General features: G+C 42.2%; 1 protein-coding gene across 2 annotated transcripts in view; it reads left to right on the top strand.

The window, feature by feature from the left end:
- Slc9a7 (solute carrier family 9 member A7) overlaps positions 1 to 17,649 on the top strand; it is a 160,634-nt gene that overhangs the window by 122,543 nt on the left and 20,442 nt on the right. For both annotated transcript variants that reach the window (XM_048336181.1, XM_048336182.1), the window contains exons 14-15: positions 8,765 to 8,828; positions 17,220 to 17,302. In XM_048336181.1, coding sequence (XP_048192138.1) covers positions 8,765 to 8,828; positions 17,220 to 17,302 — 147 coding nt within the window. The remainder of the gene's footprint in view (positions 1 to 8,764; positions 8,829 to 17,219; positions 17,303 to 17,649) is intronic.

The raw sequence follows: 17,649 nt of genomic DNA on the forward strand, positions 1-17,649 counted from the left end.
GCTCATGCTCTGGTAGTGGGGCTTGAACTCAGAGCCCATGCATTGCCCCTTAAGTTTTTATTCCTCAAAGCCAGTGTCTGCCACTTGAGCCACAGCTCCATTCCTAGCTTTTTTTGTTGTCAGTCATGAGGCTTGAACCCAGGACTGGTGGATGTCACTAAGCTCAAGGCTAGTACTCTACCATTTTGAGCCATGGCGCCATTTTTAATTTTCTGGTAGTTAATTGGAGATAAGAACCTCATGGGCCTTCTTGCCAGGTCTGGCTTTGAACCTTATCCTCAGATCTCAGCCCGAGTAGCTAGCATTATAGGCATGAGCCATCAGTGCCCCACTAGTTCTAGCTTTCTTCTGCTTAATTGGAGACTCACACAAGGTTTCCTGCCTGAGCTAGCTTCAAACCTTGATTCCCAGATTTCAACCTCTTGAGTAGCTAGGTATACAGGTGGAAGCTACCAGTAAAATCTCCAGACATTACAAGATTTATGTGGAAAAGAAAGCTACATGATTACTAGAATCTATATTAACCTATGTTTATTTATTATGTATAATATAGTCATTGTAAGGTTAGCCAGAAAGGAAACCCGCCACATGGTTCAGGCAGAAAGGAGTTTATTGGGGGGAAAGCAAACCGCCAGCCCATACAAGATGGAGCCGTGGGGAGACAGAGGGAAAAGAAGAAGGGAAAAAGAGAAAAAGAACAAGAGAGTAAGAAAAAGAGTGGGGACCGTGTTGAGCTGGATTATATAGGAAAAGGTGGGAGATATGGCCAGGTAGATTGAATGTGACCTCAGAGAAGGAGGAGGTAACTGCCTCCAGGTGTGCCAGTTGCTAGGTAACTCAGGTACTGGGCACAGACTTAAACAGGTGGGGGCATCTGCATAGAGCCCTCCCAGGGGTAGACCGTATATTCCAACCTTTTAATAATTATGAAGAAAGGGTGCCGACTCTCTGGCTATTTCCTGCTGGCAAGGAGCGTTGACATTAGGGGTAAAAGGTGGAGATGTGGCTCCTTTGGGAGAGGGCAAGTAGCAGCTGTCCCTTGGTGGTCCTTGAATGAAGCCTGGAAGAAGTCTCATGAGGCAGGAGCTGTAACTTATTATGAATTGACCACAAATACTTGTCAGAGTTATTGCTTTTTCCTTTGGCTTATGGAGTAGATCAAGCCCAGAATGGCTAGCCTTTGAGAGGGAACACGGGCCGGGGGGGGGGGGGGGGGGGACCCAGCCTGCGTTGCACTCTCCAGGGAACAAGCCAAAAGGTTGGGCCATTGAGACCAATTTTCTAGCCTATGAGGCATTTTGACATTATGGAGTAGTCTGGTGAGGACATAGGAGTCCATAAGGACGTAGATGGGGGTCCACAAGGACGTAGAGTCAAATTCTCGATTCAGGCATCCCTGAAATAACAGACTGGTTAAAAAGGCATAAGGTGTTTGTTTCCCTGGCGTGGTCAGACAGAGGACCTGTAGCAGGGAGTCACTCACCAGATAGAGAGGAGATGGTGTGGTGGTTGCGTAGCCAGCAATGGTAAAGGCAAGAAGTCTAAGGTGACTTTCTTCTGGCTTTCAGCAGTTTGGTCCGAGGAGGGGTGGTCAAAAAGGTGGATTAACCCTCAGAAGAGAACAGGGAGGAGGGGATCCAGCGACTCCTGACTCTGTCCCCATCTGAGTCATGGCACCAGATGTAAGGTTAGCCAGAAAGGAAACCTGCCACATGGCTCAGGCAGAAAGGAGTTTATTGGGGGGAAGCAAACTGCCAGCCCACACAAGATGGAGGCATGGGGAGACAGAGGGGAAGGAAGAAGGGAAGAAGGGAGAAGTAAGAGAGAAAAGGAAAGAGAGCAGGGACTCTCTTGTTGAGCCAGATTATATAGGGAAAGGTGGGAGATATGGCCAGGTGGATTGGATGTGACCTCAGAGAAGGGGGAGGTAACTGCCTCCAGGTGTGCCAGTTCCTATGCAACTCAGGTACTGGGCACAGACTTAAACAAGTTAGGGGCATCTGCATGGAGCCCTCCCTGGGGTGGACTCATACAGTCATGAGTATTGACAATTTCTGGTTTTAAGACTGAAATATAAGTGTATGAATTATCAATATTAGTAAATTAGATTAAATTAGAGAGGCAAGAAAATATATTGCTGTGTTCTTTAAACATTTTTACCAAGGATATAATTACTCATTTTTTACTGGAAAAAAATTAAATATTCAAAAAATTACAGGAGAACATTGACTATCTATTATGGGGTTCGAAGGAGGAGATTCCACATCCCTCCAAGAGTCCACCACTCAGAGACAGTCTCAAGCAAAAAGATGGATATATTGGGGAAGCAAAAAGTGAACTGACCGGCCAGAGATGGAGCACAGACTTGGGAGCTGAAACTGCAACCCCTAACAGTCCTGGAGCTGGGGTTTATAAAGGTAAAAGTGTAGCACAGATGTAGAGGTGAGGGGGGTGATGCCAGGTGGGTAGAACAAACAAGTTAAGCAAGCCACTTGCAGAAGCAGAATTTTGTGGTCAGGTTGACCTAATATTTAACTTTATTTTAACAATTGCTACCATGTTTCCCTAATCAAGATGGCGTCAGCTCTACTTCCTACAACATATCCATATGTTGACCTGGTCTTACCACTTGTGAGGATTCTGCCATTTTTGTGGCCATTTTTGCCTTCTCTTTCTCATGCTCAGCCATTTCACAATACTTCAAAGTTCAATACATATACTTGCCTCCTGAACCCAGTCTCCTCCTCCATGATTGCCTTTATAACACCTGGGGAAAGAAAGATGTGCTTTTCATGGATGCATATATACTTTGACTGCCATGTATGTTTCATTCTTTTTTAATTCTAGAACAGTCCCCCCCCCCTTTTAAAATTTGAGTGTTCTTTTTCTTTGGGAGGAAGGAGAGTAAGTGAAAGGATAGAGAACAGATGACTTATTTTAGTTTCTCTCTGGCAGGAAGTATTGTCCCCCCACTTTTTGGTCTCTTACAATGTTGTGTTAAGTATTCAAGATATTATAGGATAGCTCATAATCTATATTTTTATCATGACTAGAGATATATCAAAAATACTGCAAAAATTATGCTACCTGTCTGGGTTTTTTTCCCCCAGTCTTGCTAATACCAGGGATGAATTCAGGGCCTCTTGCTCTGGCTCAGTTTTTTCACTCAAGGCTGGCTCTCTGGCATTTGAGCCATGCCTCCACTTCTGGGTTTTCCTGGTTACTTTGGAGATGGAATCTTGAAGGATTTTTTTTCTGCCTGGGCTGGCTTTCAACTGACATCCTAAGATCCCAGCCTCCTGAAGTAGCTAGGATTACAGGCAGGTCAAGTATATGTCATCAGCACCCAACTAATTTCTTGTTGAATCCTGTCAGGTGGCATGTATTGTGAGACTGCCTCTTTTTTTCTCTGTTTCTGATACTGAGGTTTGTAGTGAGGACATTGCTCATACTAGGCAGGTACTTGATCAATTGAGCCACACCCCTAGCCCAGACTGCATCTTTATCAGTGATGCTATATTTGACTTTGGTAAGATAGTGATACCTACTATCAATGTGCCATTTTTTAATGTTTTTAAGTTAAAAATAATCTGTGTAATGATCTTGTGTGTGTGAGCACCATTCCTGGGGCTTGAACTCATGACCTTTGTTTCTCAAGGCTAGTGGTCTACCACTTCTGGCTTTTTGGTGGTTAATTGGAGATAAGAATTAATTGGAGATACGAGTTTCATGGACTCTTCTGCCTGGGCTGGCCTTGAACCACAATCCCCAGATCTCAGCCTTCTCAGTAGCTAGTGCTGAGCCACTGGTGCCCAACTGTAGAATGACTGTTGTAAAAAAAAAACACAAAAAACGCTATTTTTTACTATCTCTAGTTGTACAAAGGAGATTTCATTTAACAAAGCAGTTTATGAATACAATGCATCTTGATCAATGTCACCCCTTTCAACATTCTCACCCATCCTTTACCCACCCACCACTTCCCCTCACTTTTCTTAATTCTGTAGATTATACATTGAATTTTTGACTGTATTCTCCCCCTCTTCTCTATTCATCTACCCCTTTCCCCTTGATCCCATTCCACCCTTTTCAAGTACCTGCTTCCTGGTGTTTATTTTGTTGAACTTTGATTTTTCCATTCTAAGGAATTACACTATTCATGTTGTCCCTTGTGTCCACCATATTTTAGTTAATACATTTGTATATACTTGCATACCACCCAACATAGTTACAAGTTTATAAGCTAAATCTAGCTTTCACATCTAAGAGGAAACATGTATCCTTTGTCTCTCTGGGCCTAACTTACTTTGATATTACATGGATGGCCAGATTCCCAACAACTTTTACCTAGGTGTAAAATCATTCACTCATGATCCTTGTTGAGTGATCCCACTGAAGGTGGAAAATGGAGATGTAATCATTCCTTCCCCTGTTAGGAGAAGGCATTCCCTGTATAAAACCTTAGAGAATTTTAAATTTTATTTTACGTATTGATGTAGTAAGAAATCTCTTCACTGTCTGGGTAGCCAATTCAAGTAGTGTTTTGCTTAATGGTTATGAGACATGGAGTATATGTCTAAAGAACCCAAGCAGGAATTTGGGGGTTGTCACTGACAGTGTGAAACAAAAGTGGCAGCCAATTGCCACTTTTTAAAATGAATATTGTAAAATGTTTTATCTACAGATAATATAATCATATTTGCAATATTAGTTCATATTTATTGCTTTTTAATTGTTTCCAGTGTCTCAACATCAGAGCCTTTTCATCAGTAATTCCATCATGAAATACTTCTACTTAGAAAAATGAAAGAGGCCATTTTTTCTCAAGTTCTGTATGGGGGATGATATATATATACAAGAAGATACTCTTACAAACTATAGTCACAAGGTGGCATCTTCCTCCCATCATGGTTTCCTAAAGACACTTTTTTTTTGTAGTTGTTATAGAAAAAAATGACAGTAGAAAGCCACAGTTGAAATCAGTACTTTCTGGAATCTGCACTGGTCAATTCATGAGTCAAGTGGCACATGTGACTTTAAATTGCAAGTTATCAAAGATGAAACTGTAGTTCCTTAGTCATACTAGCTATATTCTGGGTACTCAGTGGCCATGTATGGCTGGCGAGGAGCATACTGCAAAGTTCAGGCAAAGGTCTATGGGACAGTGCACATCTGGAGCTACTCTTAGGGTTTCTGAAAGCCAAACTTTACCAGCTTGGACTGCAATTATGGTGGCCTTGATTTCATGAGTTCACCAAGTTATTGTTTTGGACTTTGTTTGGAAGTATGCATCTCCACAAGGGCCTAGGATGAATGGATGAATTCCACTGATGTTCTTAGAGCTTAACTGAAAATAGTCCAAGTCTAGTATTCTTAAAGCAAGTCTTGTTAAACCCATTTTATTTAAAGTATTGTTGAACAGATTTTCTTCTCCTAGAAGAGATTAGTGAAAAGAATAGGGGGAGCTAAACTTCATGTATTACTGTGTGGGAGTTTATTTTCTACCTTGTACTGCATAGCACCCTTAAGTGTTTCTCTCCTATCTGTAGGTCTCCTATTTCATCTGAGCTAATAAATTCAGATTGCTTTATCAGTAGTGATAAAGCCACTTACAATAACTAAGGCATGCACATCTTTCAAAACTCACAGTGAAGAACAGAGGGGTTATCAGTGATAGATCTTAAGTGCCATAGTCTTGCCATACTATACTTCATGCTCTCAGTAGTTACTGTAGTAGGCTGGGGAAAGCTTTGCCTCCCAGTGTGCTGCTGTGAAATATTGTAGTTAATGTGCTCTGCCCCTCCCAATTTGCACCTGGCAGCTCATCCTCAGTAAATTAATCTGGCATGAAGTGGCCTAAATACCGGATTCTTGGCTACTGACCTTACAGAGTTTGACAGTGTATGAATTAAGAAATGGTAAAAAACAAAACAAAACAAAACAAAACAGCTGAGGGTTAAAAGTCAGCAGCAAGTAATTCATTATCTGGCCTCTCCTCTAGTGACTTGTGCACATTGCACACTTTGTGTGGGCCTATAGTTGTCTTGTGACTTTTGTGGGCAGTCCTTGAACCCCTGAACTGGAAGGTTTTCAAGGTCACAAGATCCCTGTGAATGCTAGATATCTGTGGCACATGCCTATAATTCTAGTTACTGAACAGAGTATCTCAGTTCAAAGACAGCTCAGGCAGGAAAATCTGAGACACTTATCTCCAATTCACTACCCCAAAAGCTGGAAGTAGAACTGTGACCCAAATAGTGGGCCTTGAGCAAAAAAGCTCAGAGACAGTACCCAGACATTGAGTTCAAACCCTAGGAATGACACATAAAATAGACCAAACAAAGATTCCTGTGAGATCTGTTGTTCAAACTTTTTCAGACACTGTCCAAGGCTGAGGATTAGTCTCCATTTGTCAGAAACTGCTGCCTGAAAATACCCTCTAGGGTGAAATGAAGTCCATCTGGTTCAAAGATCCCATTCAGACCTAAGCACGCAGGGATGGAATATGGTCCCAGACCTACACTAGGCTTTAACTGAATGTTCTGACCAGTTCCTAACATAGGAAACACTCAGTAAATAATGAATTCATCTGATGGTTAAAAACTTTACTTTCGTACTGGGCACTGGTGGTGCATACCTGTAATTCTAGCTACTCAGCAGGCTGAGATCTGAGGATTGAAGTTAGAAACCAGCTAAGGCAGGAAAGTCTGTGAGACTCTTATCTCTAACTAACCAGCCCAAACCCATTAGCAGAGCTGTGGTTCATGTGGTAGAAATCCAACCTTTAGTGGAAAAAGCTCAGGGACAGTGCCCAGGTCCTGAGTTCAAGCCCTAATACTAGCATACACACACCACAAAAAAAATTACCTCCAGTACAGTTTGGGATAAGTGTTCCCTTTCCTTCCCTCTCTATTTTCTTGGGGGTACATGCCTTGGGCATGTGCTGAAAAAGCCTTGACTAAGACAGAATGGAGGTTAGATTTGAAGGGGCTACATATGTACATACATCTGTGATGTGTCCTACATGCTCCTACACCCATTTCTATATGGTCTTTTTTCTTTCCTTCAAAAAATATCCCTTGTGTCCTAGGTGGGAGAAGACAAGGGAACATGGGACTTTGTGTGTCCAGAGTCTGCTCATTGAATTCAACACAGACAGCAAAGATATCCCTGTTAAGTCCACTTGGCACCTCTCTTCTTGTTCAAATACAGTGTGATCTGCTGAAATCTTGACACTTATTCCTTATCTTTTGACCTTTTATGACACCTTCCATTTCTTGCAACACAGGACAGAGAGGACATCCCTGGTATCTTTGATATTCCCCCATTGTTCCTTGGTAAACATGTTGTGCTTGCCACAATTCTCTAGACTGGCAGATGCAAGGATACATGATTAACAGGTGCATAGAGCAACAGCTGGCATATGACTAAGCCAGACAACTGCCCCAGGACTTTGGGATAATTTGTTGTAAGTGGATATTGCCACTTTCATTTTGTTTCTTCTAGTTCTTGTTCACCACTGTGTGAGCTCTCAGGTCATGACTGATGCTGGGGCCAGAGCAGGTCTGGTCTCCAACACATGATTAAAGGGTAAGACAGACTGCATTCAGGATCATCCTGATGGATATAGGCACTGCTCTGATGGGCTGTGGAAGAAGAGAGAGACAGAAATCAATAGGTAGAAAATGACTAAGAGGAGACATCGGGGGATGTGGGGATTCTGCCTAAATCCATCTAAGAGCGTTCTTGCTGAAGCCAGGCCAGAGTGATCAATCAAATACCACCTGGGGGTGATTGATGATGAGGAACTCCCATCAGAGATTGGGGAAATCAGCTATCAATGGGTAGAGAGTTCAGGCTAAACCAGTTTAGGAAAATTCTTGCTAAAATCCAGTGTGCCCACAAAACAGAGACAGAAGTCAGGGCCTAGTTGGGAAGATTTAGAGAAGTCTGTCTCAAGTGTGGTCAAGGAAAGACTCTTGTCACTACCCATCCTTAGGGATATGTACTTGATGTCTGCTGTTTTGATTGAATGTATCCTCAAAATAACGAGGGATGGTGAGATATGGATAGATGAGTAATGAAGAATGTGCTGTAAAAGCTGGGTGCTGGTGGGTGTCTCCTGTCTATAATCCAAGCTACTCAGGAGGCTGAGATCTGAGGATCTCAGTTCAAAGCCAGCCCAGGCAAGAAAGTCTGTGAGACTCTTATCTCTAATTAATCACCAGAAAACCAAAAATGGAGCTTTGGCTCAATGTGTTAGAGTGCTAGCCTTGAGCAAAAGAACTCAGGGACAGTGCCCAGGCTCTGAGTTCAAGCCCCAGGACTGACTAAAAAAATGTGCTCTAAATGTTGAATGTCTTGGTAGGAAACATGTAAGTGTTCCCTATAGATTTCTTTAATACTTCCCTGTGTATCTGAAGAAATTTCATGACAAAAAAATGTTAGAGACATTAAAGCAGGTCAGTACAGAAGTGAGGACAAAGACAAATGGAAGGGACCCACATTTTGGTAATGAGGACCACCTGGTACAGGAAGGCAGCTGGAGAGTTGTCGGCCTATGGCCTTGCTTAGTGCGTGAACACACAGGATCTATTATCCCTGGCTGTCAGAGATCTGCCGTGGTATTCCACCTGACTTCTGCATGGCAGCCTTCCTTTCCTTCTGCTTTGGAAGATGGTGGTGATTTTCAGCTGGCATGGATGCCATGGACCAAGCTAATGCTTTTGTTTTTCTGCTTGTCTTTCCCTCTGGCAACATTTAGAGTTGGTGTTGATCCAGATCAAGACCCACCACCCAACAATGACAGCTTTCAAGTCTTACAAGGGGTAAGTCATAAGAAATGCTTCTTTTCAGGAAAGAAATGATTTTTTAAAAAATGTTAAAATTGCTGGATGCAGGTGGCTCACACCTATAATCCTAGCTTCTCAGGAGGCAGAGATCTGTGGATTGTGATTTGAAGTTATCCCAGGAAGAAAACTCCATGAAATTATTTCTAATTAAACAGCAAAAAGCCAGAAGTGGAGCTGTGGCTCAAATGATAGAGCCAGTCGCTAGTGAAAAAGATTAGGGACAGTGCTCAGGCCCTGAGATCAAGCCCTAGTACTGACACAGAAAAAAATGTTATCATTGAGGGAGCCCTTGCTCCATGTGTGTACTTTACTTGGACTCCCTAGTTGTCATTTGACCATGACTTTCTGCGGTAGCTATGATTACCTCCATTTTCCAGGTTAGAAGCTGAAGAGTGAGGACTTTGGACAGTCATGTGAGACTAAGGGATGAGAAAGACTAGCATTTTTTAAAGTAAAATATCCAAGAATGGCTGGATATCAGTTTGGAGAGAGAGTTCATCTGATGCTTCCTGACCAATCAAAGTTGCCCGTGGCTCCTCCTTCTGCACTCCCTTCCTTGCAGAAGGAAGGAAGTGAAACCATTTGCTGGGTTACTGCAGATCTTACTATAGACCTAGTAAAACCTTGCACACTGAAAAGACTTTGCTTGGAAGTAGACTTAATAATGAACTTTCTAACACTTTAACATGAAAATATTTGAAGAACAGCAGATCCGAAGTTCTCAAGGCCCTGGCATTTACTCCAAGTAGTGATGATTAAAATAGTTCTCCTCTCCAAAGGAGGAGGACCCTCCATTTGTGGTCCTACACACACTGGATGGGCTGGCCATGACTTCTGCTGCAGTCTTCATGCCTCCCTCCCTGCCCCTACCATTTACCAGCCTGAACCTGTGTCACAGCTTTTCCCTGACCTCCTTCCAAGCCTCACAGTCATGAAGAAGGGCCCCTAAAGTTTGTTCCCTTGACCTTTGCAAAGCCCTTTGGATGGCTGCCAGGCTGGGAGAAGCAGGCAACCTTCCAACTCTATTCCCTAGGCTCCTCTCCACAGTGACTCACATCCTTATGCAGAAAGAGTTTTCTCAGACTCTCTGCATCCTCACAGCCTGACCTTGTCCTTGGGAATCTCCAACAGCAGGACTGGGAACACTCAGTTATCATGGGGAGACAAGGGAGATAACTGTGGATAAAACCTTGACTACTGGCAGTTTCCCTTGAAGGAGGTCCAGATCACATATGAAATCATAAATAAAGACAGTCTCATTGGTTGTCCACTGCTGGAAAAGAAAGACTAGGCCTTTCTCTTGACCTCATTGTTTCTAAATGGTCACCTTAAAAATATCAAACAAACAGCAGTGGTGATATCTGGAGGCAAAGCATTTCTTCTAGCAAGGATAATTTTTCCTCACTGGTTCTAGAAGCCTGATTGTAAACAGTGTCAAAGCTGCAGAGCTGCGGATTAGCTCATGTGGGACCAGAAAAGGTGCTGTTGGCTGGAACTTTGGGTCCTGAGTGAAGAAAAGCATAAGAATATTGTGGGCAGACTTCAAACTTTGTGTCCCAGGCAACTTTGACTCATTAGAACAAACAAGAGCAGAAAAATTCTGTTGCTTTGTTTCTCGGGAGGTCTTGGTGACTCTGAAATGAAAACAAAAACAAGCCCAGCTGGAAGCAAGCTGCCCAACCCCAAGGGTGACTTCTCACCCCTTGAAAAGGGGGAGGACTTTGCATGCCAGACCAGACACAGCTGAGATGTCTTTTGGCCGGACATACAGACACATCATTCACTTCCTTCCTCATGTTTCCAGAAAAGTGCTCATTGATGAAGTCTCTTTGAGGGCTCTTTTAATATGTCAACCTGACCATCACACAGGATCCACCTTAATGGAATGTGAAGGGAAGGAAATCAGTGTGTGTGTGTGTGTGTGTGTGTGTGTGTGTGTGTGTGTGTGTGTGTGTGTGTGTACCATAGGAAAGGAGCTGTTTATAGTTGCAATGACATAGGACTTTCTGAGTAAGTTGGCTTCATTTGTTTCCGGGGCCTCCCTCAGTCTTCCTGAAGGCTGAAATGTGATACCCAGTCACCTGCATCTTTAACTTAAAACAGTTGCTGAAATGACTTACACCAAATGACTATTATCTGTCCTCCCTCTCCCCGCCAAACTTTACATCTTGAAATTGCCTCTTTGGTCCCTTGATTTCCCTTTCCCTGGTTTTGTTTGTTTTTTAGAAACTTCACATTTTAACTTGTTCATCCACTGGACAGATATTTTTGGAGCATCATTTATATATCAGACCGTCTACCATATTTTAGGAATATGTCTGCAACAAGATAGACAAATCTCTGTCCCAAAGAGATTGGACTTAGAGACATTGGGCCAAGATAGGAGGGATCCCAGACCCATCCTGGCTACTAAGAATGTCCTGATGGTCCAGTAGAGAACTGTCTAGAAATGTAGACTCACACTTTACCCCATCATGCTAAATCAGAGTCTGACATTTTTCCCTCCCTCCCTCTTCCTTCCTTCCTTCCTTCCTTCCTTCCTTCCTTCCTTCCTTCCTTCCTTCCTTCCTTCCTTCCTTTATTTTGTGATCTACCCAGGTCATTTGTGTATAAGACAAGAAATAATCCTGGATTAGGTAACAGGGAGCTCTGAGAAGAGTTTTAAGGGAAAGGGAATTACCAACATAGCACCTTCAGAGATTCAATTCCTAGTTTTAGCCACTTTGTTACAAACACTGAGATTAGGTCCGTACATTAAAGAAATGTGCCAATCGAGTCACATCATTTATTTGTTTTCTTTTATTTTGGGGGGATAAGGTAAGAAATTATCACAACATTCACAGCTGAGAGTTCAGTAGACCAGAAGTATTCAGCTCAGCTGGCTACTCCGAGTATGGGTAGGACTGGGCCTTGGAGAGGAAATACACTTCCAGGTTTGTTCAGATTGTTAGGAGAATTCACTTCCCTGTAGGACTAAGGTCCCACGTCCGTTTTGCTTGGAAGTGTGCCTAGCTTCTAGAATCCAGCCACATTCCCTGGCTTTGTGTCCCCCTCTGTCTGTAAAACCAGTATCAGCAGGACAAACCTTTGTTGTGATTCTTTTGTACCTCTCTGCCTCTTTTGCACTCCTATCCACTTTTAAGGGCCCCTGTGATTGACCTGTGCCTACCTATATAACTGTAAATCCATCCACGAGGCCCTTTTTGTGTATATGTAACATATAGACTCTGGAGAATAGAATATTGAAATCTTTAGATGAACCAGGCACTGGGTCTCTCATGCCTGCAATCCTTGCTAGTCAGGAGACTGAGATCATGGTTCAAAGGTAGCTCCGGCAGTAAAGTCTGTGAGATTCTTTATCTCCAATTATCCATCAAAAAGCCAGTAGCAGAACTTTGGCTGAATTAGTAGAGGGCTAGCTTTGAGCAAGAAAGCTCAGGCCCTGGGGCTGGGAATGTGGCTTCTCGGTAGAGTGCTTGCCTAGCATGCATGAAGCTCTGGGTTCGATTCCTCAGCACCACATAAACAGAAAAAGCCAGAAATGGTGCTGTGGCTCAAGAGGTAGAGTGCTAGCCTTGAGCAAAACGAAGCCAGGGACAGTGCTTGGGCCCTGAGTCCAAGCCCCAGAATTGGCAAAAAAAGAAAGCTCAGGCCCTGAGTTCAAGACCAGTAGTTTTTTAAGTCTTTGGATGGCCATTGTTCTGCCTACCACAGGCTCTATCCTGAAAAAAAAAACAAAACTGTTTCTTTTTTTTTTAATTGTTTTTAGGGCTGGGGATATGGCCTAGTGGCAAGAGTGCTTGCCTCGTATACATGAGGCCCTGGGTTCAATTCCCCAGCACCACATATACAGAAAATGGCCAGAAGTGGCGCTGTGGCTCAAGTGGCAGAGTGCTAGCCTTGAGCAAAAAGAAGCCAGAGACAGTGCTCAGGCCCTGAGTCCAAGCCCCAGGACTGGCAAAAAAAAAAAATTGTTTTTAGAATAGATTAAATATAATTAAAAAGACATCACTATTCATTATAACATTCTAGAAAAAGTAGTTCAAAAGTAGTACTGCTTGACTTTTTGTGGTAGTAAGGAGTTGAATTTTATCTACTACACCCCCAGCCTTTTCTCCTTAATTTGTTTTTCAGATACAGTTTCAATTGCCTCAGACTGTGATCTTCCTACTTTGGCCTCTCAAACATTTTCATGACATTTGTGGTTTTGTGTGTGTGTGTGTGTGTGTGTGTGTGTGTGTGTGTGTGTGTTCAGTTTCTTTTTTTTTGAAAGGGGCAGGTATTGAATATTGTTCCTCTTTGTCTTTCTAATACCCCTCATGGAGCCTAGCACATAGCAGGTACTTAATGAATGCAGAAAAATAGACCCTCTCTTATATGCTGAAAATGGCAATGAACTGGGTTGGCAGTATTTATTTACTTTTTGCTGGTATTGAGGTTTGAACTCAAGGCCTCGTACCAAGCTCAATAGCTTTTTGTTCATTTTTTAAAATTTTTTTTGTCAGTTGTGGGGCTTGAACTAAGGGCCTGGGCATCATCAGCTTCTTTGTGCTCATGGCTATCACTCTACCATTTGAGCCACAGCAGCTGTTTTTCAGATACAGTTTCAATTGCCTCAGACTGTGATCTTCCTACTTTGGCCTCTCAAACATTTTCATGACATTTGTGTTTGTGTGTGTGTGTGTGTTCAGTTTCTTTTTTTTGAAAGGGCCATGAACACCCACAGTTCCTTCCTCAAATTCTATGTTTTGCTACAACAATACACAGAACTTGGGATGGACTGTACTTGGCAGTACTAGTTTATTGTAAACAAGACAATTCAGAAAAAGCCACTGGAAAACATGACGGAGACAAGGTTTCGGGAGGGGAATTTGAGGCGAGGTGGGGGTGAGGCAACAGGGCCTTTTCTAGCACATCACCTTCTCAACACCTCTTTGTATTCACCAACCCAGAAGCTCACCAAACCCCATCATTTGGGGGTTTTCTGTAAGTTATATCACACATACACATATGCACATGCAAAGCAGTGATTAAATTATTGGTTATTGATGATTGACAGAATCTTCCATCCTCTCTCTCCTCCATAAAGGTTGGGAATGAAGCTGAAAAGATCCAACAGTATAATCACATGGTTGTTTCCTTTGACAGTTTGTCCCTGGCTTTCAACAGTGACCACAACCTCAGTAGCATAAATGAAGTGTGATTGAAATAGACTTATTATGAGTAACAAAAGATGTTCCTCTTACCCCAATCTAGAAATTCCAAGGGTTTTGTACCAGGGACTGAGGTGAAGCTCACAACCCCATAATGACCCTGTAATAGGTATTATTTAATATCTCTATTTCATACAAGTCCACTGAAGCATATGAAGGTTAAGTAACTTCCAGAGTCTCACTGCAAGGAAGTGGCAGAATCAGAGTGGCAAGCCAAGTGGTCTGTGGCATATTTGTGTGACGTTCACATCACAACCTCTTGGATGCCCTGATTTTGGATGCCTGATTCTATTTCATAGAAAAGCTAGATTTGTGAACAGGGCTCACTGGAGAGGAGAGGGGAGGGAAGGAGAGGTGTGCTAGGCTCCAGAAGTGCCTGAGATGAAGACAGGATTCTGGGAACCCTTCTGGTGGGAAGGAAAGTAGGTATGGGAAGAGTATGTAGAGAGAGAAAGTCCCCCTTTTATGATGGGCAGCCTGGGAATGGGAATCCCAGAATCTCCAAGTGCAGAGGAAGAAAGCCACACCTGTCCCCACAGTGACCCTACATCCCTATCTGATCTGAGCCAACAGGAAGGCCCTTGTGACTTCTCCACAGCAAAATAGTTTTTGGTCTCTAGGTTATCCTTTAAACAATCAATCTGTTGTCCAGAAGTGCCCTGATTGCCCCAAAGCCACCATATGTGGATTAATCTAAGCTCCTCTTGTCCCTAATCATGCTTCTGGCACAATCTCTTGGAATAAGAAGTTGTTTAACATCCTTTTTGCAAAGACAGCACCTTGGACTTGTCTTCAGTTTACCCTTGCAGCCTGTCAGGGTAATCTCTGTTTCTTACAGTGTAGTTTTTGCTGCAGATCAGAGGTTACTTTATCTCACTTTTGGATTGTAAGCCTATTGCTCTGTGGCTGGAGAAGAGCTTTGGTTAGTTTGTTGTCAAATAGAAGCCCTAGTCTGGTTTATTGCTTTTAACTGTCCTTTTGGGGAATTATAGAAGCCTTCTTACCTTCTAAGAGGTAAGAAGGTAAGAACAAGAATTTCAGGTGCTAATACATGTATTGTGGAGGTGACAGAATAGGAGTTGTTGGGGTTTTGTTGTTGATTTAAGAGAAGAAATGGAAACCACTGATCTTGAGAAACTTATTATGTCCTCTTCCTGATAATGCCTATCATTTTGTTCCTTTTTTCTTTAGTAAAAATTTTTCAGGCACTTGAAATAGAGGTTGGCCAGGCGCTTATTGTGCACACCTGGAATGCTAACTACTCCAGAGGCTGAGGTCTGAGAATCAAGGTTTAAAGCCAACCCAAGAAAACAAATCTCTGAGACCCAGCAAAGTGCTGGACTGTAGGTATGCCTCAAGTAGGAGAGCCTTGAGCCTTGAGAAAAACAAGCTAAGCAAGAGCACAAGGCCTGAGTTCAAGCTCCAGTACCTGTGCACATGTACACACACACACACACACACACACACACACACACACACACACACACGCGCGCGAGCTTGGAACTTATCACCTTATAAAGAACCATTTAATTTTTCCATTAAGATGTAGTATGCCTACCAGAAAGCTCATCTATCACTTTGTTACTCAGTCACATGGCATTTTTGAAAACATTTTAACTTATTATTGGTTAGTAATCTGTTACTGGTAAATGGAGACATTTTTCAGCCCTCTTTCTTCCACATGATTTATGAAAACATGAAATAAAATTGCTCTCTGAAGTTTCTCCTTACTTACATTTCCCAAGCCAGGACACATTTAACCAAACCATTTCCATATCCACCTCTAGCCTAACATTCTTTAATTACCAGGGGGACTCCATTTTTAAAAATAATCTTGGCTGCTGGAAACCGTAAGAATTTAAATAGTACTTGTTAATGCTCCTCGTCTATATGTTTATCTTCTCAGAGATCTTGGATTAATCCTTAGTGTTACTTTTATGAGTAAAATGGACAATCACTGTGATTTAGAATTCCTTTTGATTAGGGTTCAGCTTTATTTTGATTATTGTGGGTTCTTACTTTCTTGCAGGGTTGCCCATCCCTGTGATATTAGGGAGAAGTGAAAGATGAAATGGACCTTTCATTAGCAGTGAACACAAACTGCTGAATTTGATCAATTTTTATATGAAAAAGTAATACCTTTAGTATTTTCACAGAGCAGACTTCCTAAATGTTGAAAAAACATCTGGTATTTCAGGTTTTGAACACTAAATGACAAAGATGTTTGAGTTGGAATAACTTCAGAGGAACTTGCTACTTCAGGATAGATAAAGTAATCAGGATTGTTAGTGGCTCTGTTTTTCTTGCCCACTAACTCTGTTTTCCTAAAGCTGGCAGGGAGACAGGGACAGTGTCACCTGGATCCATCTAGGCAAGGATGAATTTTTCAGAAAATGCAACATGGTAGCCTCTCTACATCAACTTTGGGGGAGCATGGAAAGTTGGTTACATAGAAACTTTCTTTACTAGTCTCTGTATGTCAATTTTTTTGTTTGTGTGTGCCAGTCCTGAGCTTCAACTTGTTTGCGCAATGCTAGTACTCTACTACTTGTGCAGCAGTTCCACTTCAGACTTTTTTGGAAGTTTATTAGAGATAAGAGTCTCTTGGACTTTTCCTGTCTGGGCTGGCTTTGAGCCACGATCATCAGATGTCAACCTCCCGAGTAGCTAGGATTATAGGCATGAGCTACCAGTGCCCAACTTGTACATCAATTTTGGCCTGTAAGTATTGAGACTACCTTAGGGTAATTAACCCACTGAAAGGTATTTTGAGGAAAACAATAATACAATTGCCTAAAGAAATTTCATACTAATACTGGGTTAATCTGCCTATAAACATAATCAAACCATTTACTTTGGGAATTAATTTTTCTGCCTTTTTGTGTTTGCTCTGTGTCTGCTGAAATATTATCTTGATATATATGAAAATTTGGTAACATCAGATGTTTGAAAATAAGCTCTAGACCTATAAAGGTTATATCTCATAGGGCTCAATGTCACTGTGCTTTACTAGAATGTGTTAAACCCTGGGTTCCATCCTAGCACTTATTACAAAGAACTTACAAATTAAAAAGAAACTCCCACCCTCCCTAACCCCTTCTTTAAGATCATTTTTTTTCTGCAAATAAGTATGTGTTCCATTATTTGTTCCTAGGATGGCCCAGATCCTGCTGGCGGAAACCGGACCAAGCAGGAGAGTGTATGGATATTCAGGCTGTGGTACAGCTTTGACCACAAGTATCCTTTTAAGCAGCATCTTCTGTGTTCAGATGTAATCTGCTTATTGAGTTGTTGGTGAATAACTTCTGATGTTCAAGAAAGATGTGTGCTCAGGACAGATATTATCTGTCCTCTCTTGGGACACACTATTATTTAACCATGGATGATCCTGGTGTGCATTTCTCTGGCCAAGACCAATGTTTCATGTCATTAAAATGCCAGTTGCAACCTGGTACACTCACACAGCCATCAAAAGTTCTCTGTCTAGGGGAGCTATGCCTTTTTATGTGAGTTAGTTAAAATTACAGTAAGCCATGCTGTGTGGTCAGGAAGGAAATAGAACTTGAGCAGTTCATCCATGTGGG

This window comes from Perognathus longimembris, chromosome 28 (assembly GCF_023159225.1).
Source record: "Perognathus longimembris pacificus isolate PPM17 chromosome 28, ASM2315922v1, whole genome shotgun sequence".
NCBI classification, from domain to species: Eukaryota; Metazoa; Chordata; class Mammalia; order Rodentia; family Heteromyidae; genus Perognathus; species Perognathus longimembris.